At 40.8% G+C, this 13,300-nt stretch overlaps 1 protein-coding gene across 3 annotated transcripts in view; it reads left to right on the top strand.

The window, feature by feature from the left end:
* LOC141272199 (adenosine deaminase-like) overlaps positions 1–2,337 on the top strand; it is a 119,042-nt gene extending 116,705 nt beyond the window's left edge. For all 3 annotated transcript variants that reach the window (XM_073682624.1, XM_073682623.1, XM_073682625.1), the window contains one exon: positions 5–2,337. In XM_073682624.1, the coding sequence (XP_073538725.1) occupies positions 5–100 (96 nt within the window). In that variant the 3' untranslated portion in view covers positions 101–2,337. The remainder of the gene's footprint in view (positions 1–4) is intronic.
* Positions 2,338–13,300: the final 10,963 nt, after the last annotated feature.

Raw genomic sequence — 13,300 nt, 5'->3', positions numbered from 1 at the left:
TCAGAATATCAATGCTGCTCGTTCTTGCTTTTTACCTGAGGATGAAAAGAAGAAACTGCTTGGTGTATTGTACGAGGCGTATGGGATGATAGACCTCTAATTAACATTGATTTTCCATAATTAAAATTGAAGCATTACTGACTTGAGCAGTTTCTTTATCCCTAAACAAGAACCTAGAAGATTTTAATACGGTACTATTAGAACATTGATGACAGCATTATAGAGTGAAGTGAGCTGTCATGTGATCACAAGTATGTGATATGCATACTCCCGGCCACATTCTGAGTAGATGTGTGTGGCCCGGCTCAGTCAGCTCTCCAGACATTTCTGTTTTTTTTTCCTACAACTCTGAGTTTCTCCATTCTTTTTGGTAATGTCTTTATCAAACAGGTTACAATTGGTCAGCGGGGAGAAAATAAAAAAGTTGATGATTCTTAAAGGGAATCTGTCAACAGGTATTATCTATGTAATCTGAGAGCAACATGATTTAGAGGCTGAGATCCTTTTTCCAACGATGTATCACTTGGTGGTCTGCATACTGTTATTTTGATGCAATCCCGTTTTCTCTGCTGCAGATCTAGCAGAGCTCAGAATACGGAACTGCGTATAACCCCGCCCACACCCCTGATTGGTAGCTTCTTGTGTATACTGTACATTGACAGCTGAAAATCAGTGGTGGGGGCGGGATTACACAATGCAGTTGACCAGGAGGCACGAGACAGCTAGTCCTGTAGTGACAATCTCTTGCTGATAAAACACTTATTTTTATTGAAGCAGCAACACACAGCCAAGTAAGTGATACATCAATGGAATCAGACTCTCAGCCCCTACTTTATGCTGCTCTCAGATTACATAACAAAACTTGCTAACAGATTCCCTTTAAGAATCATCATCTTTCTATTTGCTCGGCTCTGATGAAGTGTGACCTGTTTTATACAGACATTACCAGGAAGAATGGAAAAATTCAGAAAATTTATAACAGAAATGTCTGGAGAGCTGACTGATCGGAACTGTATGCTGAGAATGGAGTTTACATATGTATTGTAATCATATTTTTTTCTATTTTCTCTCCATTGTGTGAACAAAGTTGCAGAAATACCCAATCCGACACAAGTGATCAGGCTATAGCGTGTCATTGTCATAGGATGCCACATTTGACTATTAAATTATTGATCTGCTAGAACATGATGTAAAAATATATAGAAGAAAGCTCTCTCATAAACATGAGTGTATAATAAGTTGTATAAGATAATATACTCACCTAGAATGTTTGCGACAATTTCTGACCCTCTCATCAGCATGGTGCAACAGAAATCTGGATTCATTTCACTAGGCAATGTTTTTCCACTATTTAGTAATTCATAGTTTGCACCATTTTGCCCATTTGCCTCTGACCCCTTTTATTAAAACAATTCTTCACATCCTCCTCTATCCCCTTTCATTATAACGATTCTTCACATCCTCCTCATTCAACTTATTTTATTAGAACAATTCTTCACATCTTCCTCTCACTCCTTTCGTTAAGACAATTCTTCTTATTCTCCTCTGACTCCTTTCTTTAGATCGATTCCTCACGTCCTCCTCTGACTCCTTTCATTAGAACGGTACTTCACACCATCTGTCCTCTTTCATTATAACAATTCTTCATATCCTCCTGTCACCCCTTTTCTTCACATCCTCCTCTCACCCCTTTCCTTAAGACAATTCTTCTTATTATCCTCTGACTCCTTTCTTTAAATCGATTCCTCACGTCCTCCTCTGACTCCTTTCATTAGAACGGTACTTCACACCATCTGTCCTCTTTCATTATAACAATTCTTCATATCCTCCTGTCACCCCTTTTATTAGAAATATTCTTCACATCTTCTTTTGACTTTTTTCATTAGAACACTTTTTAACAACTTCCTTTGACACCGTTTGTTCACCATTTGTTGCGTATATACGATCCCTTTTTCGCTGGATATTTTTCATCGATCACGCCATTCTTTGTAGATTCTCTACACTGCTGAATCAGAAAATCCCACAAGGTTGGCAGTTTTTGAGATACTTAGCCTGGTTAGTCTAGCACAAGGCCCCATGCCTCTTTAGAAGTTACCCAGATCACTTGTTTTTCACCATTCTAATGTGGATTCACAGTAAAACTGATTGCTAGGTTTTATGCTGCACCCCTAAAGGCTAGTCATGCTCTTCCACACTAAACTCCCCCAACCATGCCTCTATGGACCTTGCATTGTGCACGCGAGCACAGTCAAGCTGGATTAAAAAAAGGTCCTGTACACACAAAGTTTACATTTAAAATGTCTTGGTATGCCAAATCATTAAAGGGATTGTATGAGATCATTTTTTTTATAGTCTCGTAGAAGTCTGAAAAAAGAAACACAGCTGTTACTCGCCTTCATTTGGCCCGATGATGCCCTGGTCTTTGCAGGCTGCAGGGGTGAAATGACGACTACCATGCATGCGAGTGACTGCTGCAGCCAATCACTGCTTGAGCCACTAAGCACAGAGTTTTGCTGCAGTGCTCAAATGTGCTGTAGTCATGACTTACAGCTGGTCAGATAACCAATGCACTAGCAGGATGCAGCAGGACCCCATGATAAAGGCGGGGGCCGCACATGTGCAAAATACTGATGCAAACAGTAAAATTTAGCGTAAGAAGTGTGCAAAAGAGCATTTAAATAAACCTGATGCATTTTGGAAACAAACCCTGTCGACCGATGATGTTAAAATAGATCTCTTTTGCCACAGGTACAGTACAGACCAAAAGTTTGGACACAACTTCTCATTTAAAGATTTTTCTGTATTTTCATGACTATGAAAATTTTACATTCACACTGAAGGCATCAAAACTATGAATTAACACATGTGGAATTATATACTTAACAAAAAACTGTGAAACAACTGAAAATATGTCTTATATTCTAGGTTCTTCAAAGTAGCCACCTTTTGCTTTGATGACTGCTTTGCACACTCTTGGCATTCTCTTGATGAGCTTCAAGAGGTAGTCACCGGAAATGGTCTTCCAACAATCTTGAAGGAGTTCCCAGAGATGCTTAGCACTTGTTGGCCCTTTTGCCTTCACTCTGCGGTCCAGCTCACCCCAAACCATCTCGATTGGGTTCAGGTCTGGTGACTGTGGAGGCCAGGTCATCTGGCGTAGCACCCCATCACTCTCCCTCTTGGTCAAATAACCCTTACACAGCCTGGAGGTGTGTTTGGGGTCATTGTCCTGTTGAAAAATAAATGATGGTCCAACTAAAAGCAAACCGGATAGAATAGCATGCCGCTGCAAGATGCTGTGGTAGCCATGCTGGTTCAGTATGCCTTCAATTTTGAATAAATCCCCAACAGAGTCACCTGCAAAGCACCCCCACACCATCACACCTCCTCCTCCATGCTTCATGGTGGGAACCAGGCATGTAGAGTCCATCCGTTCACCTTTTCTGCGTCGCACAAAGACACGGTGGTTGGAACCAAAGATCTGAAATTTGGACTCATCAGACCAAAGCACAGATTTCCACTGGTCTAATGTCCATTCCTTGTGTTCTTTAGCCCAAACAAGTCTCTTCTGCTTGTCGCCTGTCCTTATCAGTGGTTTCCTAGCAGCTATTTTACCATGAAGGCCTGCTGCACAAAGTCTCCTCTTAACAGTTGTTGAAGAGATGTGTCTGCTGCTAGAACTCTGTGTGGCACTGACCTGGTCTCTAATCTGAGCTGCTGTTAACCTGCGATTTCTGAGGCTGGTGACTCAGATAAACTTATCCTCAGAAGCAGAGGTGACTCTTGGTCTTCCTTTCCTGGGGCGGTCCTCATGTGAGTCAGTTTCTTTGTAGCGCTTGATGGTTTTTGCAACTGCACTTGGGGACACTTTCAAAGTTTTCCCAATTTTTCGCACTGACTGACCTTCATTTCTTAAAGTAATGATGGCCACTCGTTTTTCTTTGCTTAGCTGATTTTTTCTTGCCATAATACAAATTCTAACAGTCTATCCAGTAGGACTATCAGCTGTGTATCCACCAGACTTCTGCACAACACAACTGATGGTCCCAACCCCATTTATAAGGCAAGACATCCCACTTATTAAACCTGACAGTGCATACCTGTGAAGTGAAAACCATTTCCGGTGACTACCTCTTGAAGCTCATCAATAGAATGCCAAGAGTGTGCAAAGCAGTCATCAAAGCAAAAGATGGCTACTTTGAAGAACCTAGAATATAAGACATATTTTCAGTTGTCTCACACTTTTTTGTTAAGTATATAATTCCACATGTGTTAATTCATAGTTTTGATGCCTTCAGTGTGAATGTACAATTTTCATAGTCATGAAAATACAGAAAAATCTTTAAATGAGAAGGTGTGTCCAAACTTTTGGTCTGTACTGTATGTGTGGAGAAAAAAGGGCACAGAATTTCAGGAAAAGAACATGTCGCCAATCAGTAAGCATGGGGGTGGATCAATAATGCTTTGGGGTTGTGTTGTAGCCAATGGCACGGGAAACATTTCACGGGTAGAGGGAAGAATGGATTCAATGAAATTTCAACAAATTCTTGATGCTAACATAATTCCATATGTAAAATAATTTAAGCTGAAAAGAGAATGGCTTCTACAAATGGATAATAATCCTAAATACATGTCAAAATCCACAATAGACGACCGCAAAAGGCGCAAGCTGAAAATTTTACAATAGCCCTCACAGTCCCCTGATCTGAACATCATTGAAAATCTGTGGCTAGACCTCAAAATAGCAGTGAATGCAAGACGACCCAGGAATTTCACAGAACTGGAAGAATTTTCTAAGGAGGAATGGATCAAAATCCCTCAAACCAGAATTGAAAGACTCTTGGCTGGCTACAAAAAAGTGTTTACAAGCGCTATTAGGTACTAACCATAAAAAACAAAGACAGAAACACAATACACAAATACCCTGCAATAAATAAATAAACCTCAATAGTGCATGAAAATATTAAAGGGTACTTAGTTAACATAAGTTTGATCAAAATAATGCAAAAGCCATCCCGCTTCGTCACGGCGACCCTTATGGGACAGTCCTAACTCTAATATTTAAAACCTTACCGTTTGTCAAGTGACATGCAAGTGGATAAGGGCTGAGAGACTGAACCCAACCAGTGGACACAGAGACCTGGGAAGTAAGATGAACTGGTGGGGGCATTAAAAAATTGCCGCGCTGCTGTATGTGTAGATCTTTTTTATTTTTCAAAGTTGGGATGTTTGCCTTTAGATGTACACCCTGATCACATTGCAGAATTAAAGAAATCTTACAATTAATTTAACAAGCAGATTCAGTATCATGATTTGATGAGTTTATTTGATAAAACTATGATAATATACAGTGAAGGAAATAATTATTTGATCCCTTGCTGTTTTTGTAAGTTTGCTCACTGACAAAGACATGAACAGTCTATAATTTTAAGGATAGGTTAATTTTAACATTGATAGATAGAATATCCAAAAAATAATCAAGAAAATCACATTGTATAAATTAGATAAATTTATTTGCATTTTGCAGTGAGAAATAAGTATTTGATCTCCTACAAACCATTATGACATCTGGCTCCTACAGACCAGTTAGACGCTCCTAATCAACTCGTTACCTGCATTAAAGACAGCTGTCTTACATAGTCACCTGCATAAAAGACTCCTGTCCACAGACTCGATTAATCAGTCAGACTCTAACCTCTACAACATGGGCAAGACCAAAGAGCTTTCTAAGGATGTCAGGGACAAGATCATAGACCTGCACAAAGCTGGAATGGGCTACAAAACCATAAGTAAGACGTTGGGTGAGAAGGTGACAACTGCTGGTGCAATAGTAAGAAAATGGAAGAAATACAAAATGACTGTCAATCGACATCGATCTGGGACACCATGCAAAATCTCATCTCGTGGGGTATCCTTGATCATGAGGAAGGTGAGAGATCAGCCTAAAATTACACGGGGGGGGGGGGGGATTTGTTAATGGTCTCAAGGCAGCTGGGACCACAGTCACCAAGAAAATCATTGGTAACACATTACGCCTTAAAGGTTTAAAATCCTGCAGTGCCCGCAAGGTCCCCCTGGTCAAGAGGGAACGTGTGCAGGTCCGTCTGAAGTTTGCCAATGAACACCTGGATGATTCTGTGAGTTATTGGGAGAAGGTGCTGTGGTCAGATGAGATAAAAATTGAATTCTTTGGCATTAACTCAACTCACCGTGTTTGGAGGAAGAGAAATGCTGCCCATGACCCAAAGAACACCGTCCCCACTGTCAAGCATGGAGGTGGAAACATTATGTTTTGGGGGTGTTTCTCTGCGAAGGGCACAGGACTACTTCATTGCATCAATGGGAGAATGGATGGAGCCATGTACCGTAAAATTTTGAGTGACAACCTCCTTCCCTCCGCCAGGACATTAAAAATGGGTTGTGGCTGGGTCTTCCAGCAAGACAATGACCCAAAACATACAGCTAAAGCAACAAAGGAGTGGCTCAAAAAGAAGCATATTAAGGTCATGGAGTGGCCTAGCCAGTCTCCAGACCTTAATCCCATAGAAAACTTATGGAAGGAGTTGAAGCTCCGAGTTGTCAAGCGACAGCCTCAAAATCTGAATGATTTAGAGATGATCTGCAAAGAGGAGTGGACCAAAATTCCTCCTGACATGTGCGCAACCCTCATCATCAACTACAAAAAAAGTCTGCTGTGCTTGCCAACAGAGGTTTTACCACCAAGCATTAAGTGTTGTTTGCCAGAGGGATCAAATACTTATTTCTCAGTGCAAAATGCAAATAAATGTATCTAATTTATACAATGTGATTTTTTTGGGGATATTCTATCTTTCAATGTTAAAATTAACCTACCCTTAAAATTATAAACTGTTCATGTCTTTGTCAGTGGGCAAACTTACAAAAACAACAAGGGATCAAATAATTATTTCCTTCACTGTAAGCCACAGGGATATTATATGAGTAAAGAGAAAGTGATATAAAAACTACGGAAGCCTGGAGGGGCCATGCCATTATGAAGTATTTCTTTTACATACTGAAGTTCTCTACTTTGGCCACTTGATGTCGGTGTTTACAGGCATTATCCAGGCTAGTGGCAGCTTACATGTGCGAGGTAGAGAAGTGGTGATGACTGAAAACAGAAACAAGGTGGCATTGTACTATTTCTCAATGGAGAACTTCGAAAATGTAATTGAAGCTGTATGGTTAACTTACTCATTAGGTGATGTATATAGGGTTATTTCCATTACAGCATTCTAATGCCTGAGGCTATGTGCGCACGATGCGTATTTGAAGCAGAAATTTTCTGTGCGTTTCTTCTTCTCCTTGGCAGGGAAAACGCATGCGTCTTTGACATGTTTTTTATGCATTGTTTGAAGCGTTTTTGTACGTCAATGAGTGATTTTTGGAGCTAAAAATAAAGTTATTTGGTGGGACATTGCTTAAACCTTGGATCACCATCAGAACTGGGGTGAGTATATTGGTTAATTTGAATGATTAAAGAATATGTCTGTTGTAATTCAAATAATAATCCCTCTGATCAGCACTCAGCAGCGCTTTGGACACACCTTATTCTTGCTGTGTCCAAAACGTGGTGTTCTAATGCCGCACTTTTGTTGTCGGTAAATGTGAAAATGTGCAGGTCTGATGCTGCGTGTTTATACAGCGTTTAACCCGCAGTGGCCAGATGTTACAGCAAAGTGGATGGGATCTCTAGAAATCCCACGTCCACTATGCGTGCATCAGAGGCTGCGAATCACCCGTGTACACTGACATGCGGCGCGTCTTTCAGGACCGCAGCATGTCAAATTCTCTTGTGGAGTTGCTAGTGTCTGCAACAGAAATTTGACCACTAGAAAGTATTGAATGCGGTAAATCCGCATGGTTCAGTGAACACATGTGGATTTACCAGCGTACAATAGAATGCAACGTTTTGGATGCAGCAAAAAATATGCGTCCAAAGCGCTGCTACGTCCGGATCGTGGGCGCAGAGCTGATAATTTTAAAAAAAAAATGGCGTGGGCTCCCGCATCATTTTTATGTTCCCTGGCTATTAATATCAGCCCACAGCTGTTTATTTAGCCTTTACTGGCTAGATTACAGGGGGAAATTGACGAAAAATAAACGTATCCAGGTGTTAGAATGGCCAAGTCAAAGTCCAGACCTGAATCCAATCGAGAATCTGTGGAAAGAGCTGAAAACTGCTGTTCACAAACGCCCTCCATCCAACCTCAATAAGCTCGAGCTGTTTTGCAAGGAAGCATGGGCAAGAATTTCAGCCTCTCGATGTGCAAAACTGATAGAGACATACCCCAAGCGACTTGCAGCTGTAATCGCAGCAAAAGGTGGCGCTACAAAGTATTTACTCAAGGGGGCCGAATAATATTGCATGCCCCACTTTTCAGTTTTTAATTTGTTAAAAAAGTTTAAAATATCCTATAAATTTTGTTCCAGTTCACGATTGTGCCCCACTTGTTGTTGATTCTTCCCCCAAAAATTAGAATTTTATATCTTTGTTTGAAGCCAGAAATGTGGCAAAAGGTAGAAAAGTTCAAGGGGGCCAAATACTTTCACAATGCACTGTATATCACCCTTCAGCAGTCCCAGAAATGGCGCATCCATAAGATGCAGAAAAAATCTGGTGCCTAGCCTCGCTCTTCCCACTGCCCTGTAGTGGTGGCAGTGGGGTAATAGGGTTCACGTCAGCCTTGTATTTGCGGCTGACATGAAGCCCAGGTTAGTAATTACTAACCACGTGGTAAAGAAGTTGCCGCCTTTTCAATAAAAATACAGCCAGAATAAAGTATTTTAACCGGTTCCTGACCGCGCACTGTAGATAAACGTCGGCGCTTGCTGGGCTCTGTGCAGCGCCGACGTTTAAAAACGGTGGGTGGTCTCGCAGCGCTCAGGACCCCCAGGGTCCTGCAAGCGCTGCGATTCCGGTGCAGAGCGTTAGCTCTGACAGGGGACATCATCGGGACCCAGTGATGTTAACCCTTTGCTATGTTCTATACGCCGCGATCTATAGTGATCGCGGCATATAGAAGATAGACAGAGGAGAGGAGGTCGTCTTACTTACCTCTCCGACGACCACTGATGCCTTCCAGGACCTGGGGTTGCTATGGCAGCTGGAGGTCACATGACTGCCTCCAGATCTGCCATATATGGTGTCCTGCCTGGCTCAGCCTGCAGCTGAAGCCAGGCAGGAGACTCTGACTGTGAAACAGTCAGCGAAGATCTCATGTAATGTAATACATGTCTATTACATTACATGAGATCAGTGATCAGAAAAATAAAAAGTAATGTCCCATACAGGGACTAAGTAAAAATGTAAAAAAAAGTAAAAAAAAATGTTTTTAATCTGTTAAAAAAAATCACAAAAATAAATAAAAATAAATAAATAAAATATTAAACCAATAAATCCGTATATTTTTACAAAACCAAAAAAAGTACACATATTTGGTATCGCCGCGTCCGAAACAACCCGAGCTATAAAACTGTCACACTAATTAACTCCTTCTGTGCACACCGTAATAAAAATAAATAAAAAACGGAGCAAAAAAATATGCTTTTTCATCATATCGCCAAACAAAAAGTGGAAAAAAATGCGATCAAAAACCAAAATAGAAATAAAAATGGTACCGCTGAAAACGTCATCTTGTTCCGCAAAAAAAAAAGCCGCCATACAGCTCCATCAGCTGAAAAATAAAAAAGTTATAGCGCTCAGAATAAAGCAATGCAAAAAAAATATTTTTTTCTATAAAATTGCTTTATTGTGTAAAAGCGCCAAAACATAAAAAAAACGGAATAGAAAGCGATCAAAAAATGTCACGTACCCAAAAATGGTACCAATAAAAATGTCAACTAGTCCCGTAAAAAACAAGCCATCACATGACTCTGTCGGCCGAAATATGGAAAAATGATAGCTCTCAAAATATGGTGATGCAAAAACTAGATTTTGCAAAAAAAAAAGCGTCTTTTAGTGTGTGACAGCTGTCAGTCATAAAAACCCGATATGAATCTGGCATCTCTGTAATCGCACTGACCCGAAGAATAAAGTAATCTAATCAGTTATATCACACTAGGAATGGCGTAAAAAATAAATAAAACCAATTCTTCACCTGCTACTGATTTATTTATTATATCTCCCAAAGATCGCAGTAAGGCTCTGCTGACATTTATCCTGCGCTCTGTGCTAAGGACTTACACCAGAGTTTCCGTGTAAATCTCTGAAATACGTGATTCAGCCGGAACCCATGACAGAAGATTCCCTGTAATGAGGCAGATATAGGCCACTGTGGACGCCGTCTAGCCTGGGATCCCACGGTGTCATTTGTTTTAGGCGTGCATAAAAGTGCAGTTGGCCACAGTTTTGTGCACTTCTGAAAAAAAGGACACAGCTAAACAAAGGCCAGACGGAGTCCAGAGTAACTCTGCTGCCTCATTACAGTGAATGGATCCCGCAGGGGTTTCATCTGAATTACATCACTTGGAAATTTAGATGGAAACCCCGATGTAAGTGCTCAGCCTAGAGCGCCGGATAAATGTTACGTAAAATGTTCCCAATAAAAGCTTCAACTCAGTCCTCAAAAAAAGCTAGTCCCCACTCAGGTCCGTCATCTGTTAAAAATATAAGGGACTTCCAAGTTACTGGTAGCAGAAAGGCTCTGGAAAAGCGAAATGGCCCTTGCCCCCCAAAAGAAATTCAGAAAATGTTGTGCTCCCAAATCCAAATGCCTATTCTACAATAATTTATTCTCCAATTGTCAAATAGCGCTCCGTCCCTCCCAGATCTCGCCGTATGGCTGAGCGGTACGATACAGCCACATATGGGGTATTGCCACTTTTAGAAGAAATTGTGTGACACATTTCGGTACCATTTTTACCCATTGCCCTGTGTGAAAATGTAAAATCTGAGGGTAAAACATTTTTTTGTGGTAAAAATATAATTATGCTTTTTTCACTGCCCAATGGTATAAATTTAAAAATTAAAAAATACTCACTACTTCCCTAGATGAATTCCTTGAGAGGTGTAGTTTACAAAATGGGGTCACTTGTGGGGGTTTCTGCTGTTTCGGCATGTCAGCGACTCTTCAAATGTGACATGGTGTCTGCCACCTATCCCAGCCAACATAGCGCTCCTTTCTGTTCCGAACCCTGCCGTACACCAAAGCAGTGGTTTTCCCCCACATATGGGGTATCAGCGTACTCAGGAGAAATTGCAGAACAAATTTCATGGTGCAATTTCTCCTGTTATCCTTATGATAATGCAAAATTAGGGAATGAAAAACATTTTTTGTGGGAAAAATGTGAAAATTTTATTTTTACGGCTCAATATTATAAACTTCTGTGAAGCAGCTGGGGGTTCAAGGTGCTCACCACACATCTAGATAAGTTCCCTAAAGGGTCTAGTTTCCAAAATGGTGTCACTTGTGGGAGGTTTCCACTGTTTAGGCACATCAGGGGCTCCCCAAATGCAACATGGCGTCCGCTAATTATTCAAACAAATTTTACATTCAAAAAGTCAAATGGCGCTCTTTCCCTTTCAAACGCTGCCGTGCACCCAAACAGTGGTTTGCCTCCACATATGGGGTATCAGCGTGTTCAGGAGAAATTGCACAACAAATTTCATGGTGCAATTTTTCCTATTACCCTTATGATAATGCAAAATTAAGGGATGAAAAACGTTTTTGTGGGAAAAATGTGAAAATTTTATTTTTACAGCTCAATATTATAAACTTCTGTGAAGCACCTTTGGGTTCAAGGTGCTCACCACACATCTAGATAAGTTCCCTAAGGGGTCTAGTTTCCAAAATGGTGTCACTTGTGGGGGGTTTCCACTGTTTAGGCACATCAGGAGCTCTCCAAACGCAACATGGCGTCTGCTAATTATTCAGACAAATTTTACATTCAAAAAGTCTAATGGCGCTCCTTCCCTTCCGAACCCTGCAGTGCGCCCAAACAGTGGTTTTCCCTCACATATGGGGTATCAGTACGCTCAAGAGAAATTGCACAAAAAAATTTGGGGTCCATTTTTTCCTGTTACCCCTGTGAAAATAAAAAAAATTGGGTCTAAAGTAACATTTTTGTGAAAAAAGTTAAATGTTAATTTTTTTCTTCCACATTCCAAAAATTCCTGTGAAGCACCTGAAGGGTTAATAAAGTTCTTGAATGTGGTTTTGAGCACCTTGAGGGGTGCAGTTTTTAGAATGGTGTCACTTTTGGGTATTTTCTGTCATAAAGACCCCTCAAAGTGACTTCAAATATGATGTGGTCCCCAAAAAAATGTTTTTATAAATTTTGTTGGAAAAATGAGAAATCGCTGGTCAACTTTTAACCCTTATAGCTCCCTAATAAAAAAAAATTTTGGTTCCAAAATTGTGCTGATGTAAAGTAGACATGTGGGAAATGTTATTGATTAACTATTTTGTGTGACATATCTCTCTGATTTAAGGGCATGAAAATTCAAAGTTTGAAAATTGCAAAATTTTCAACATTTTCGCCAAATTTCAGATTTTTTCACAAATAAACGCAAGTTATATCGAAGAAATTTTACCACTATCATGAAGTACAATATGTCATGAAAAAACATTCTCAGAATCAGGGGAATACGTTGAAGCGTTCCAGAGTAATTACTTCATAAAGTGACAGTGGTCAGAATTGAAAAAATTGGCCCGGTCACGAAGGCAAAAACAGGCTCTGGTGCGAAGTTGTTAAGGAAATAAAACACACACGGTTTCATAATTCTCCGCGAAGCCTTTGATCTCCTGAATAAAACGTAAAAAATCAACAACAATATTCTTCACCTGTCCGCCATCAACGAAGTAGTCTACGATTACGCCGATTGTCCCGCGACGATCTGGGTCACTTCTACAGCAGTGACATCAGCCATCACTGATGTCACTGCTGTAAAAGACAGCAATGTATACTGACAGGGGTGTAAAATCACCCCCTGTCAGTGTACATTGCTGCAGGAGGTCACTGGAGTTGATCATCTGAAAATCAGCTGATCAGCCCCAGTGAGCTTAGGATCAGCTGATGGTCACCTGACCATCAGCTGGTACTGACGTCACTGCAGGTCCTGTAAGTACATTATACTACTGGGAGCAAGCCCGCTCCCAGTAGTATACCGCCGGCCGCAGGGAGGAGAAGAGCGCCGCCGGACAGGTGAGTATAGATGTTTATATTTTGATTTTTACTTTTTTTTACTCCGAGTGGTAGCCAGCTTGGATGGGAAGACTACAACTCCTCCAATCCACACCGGTTCCACTGTTATCAGTGGAAGCGGCGGTCGAAAGGATCT

This window comes from Phyllobates terribilis, unplaced genomic scaffold (assembly GCF_046119375.1).
Source record: "Phyllobates terribilis strain yellow unplaced genomic scaffold, ASM4611937v1 Scaffold_5__5_contigs__length_657084704, whole genome shotgun sequence".
In the NCBI taxonomy this organism is placed as follows: Eukaryota; Metazoa; Chordata; class Amphibia; order Anura; family Dendrobatidae; genus Phyllobates; species Phyllobates terribilis.
This window is presented reverse-complemented; position numbering and strand designations above follow the sequence as displayed.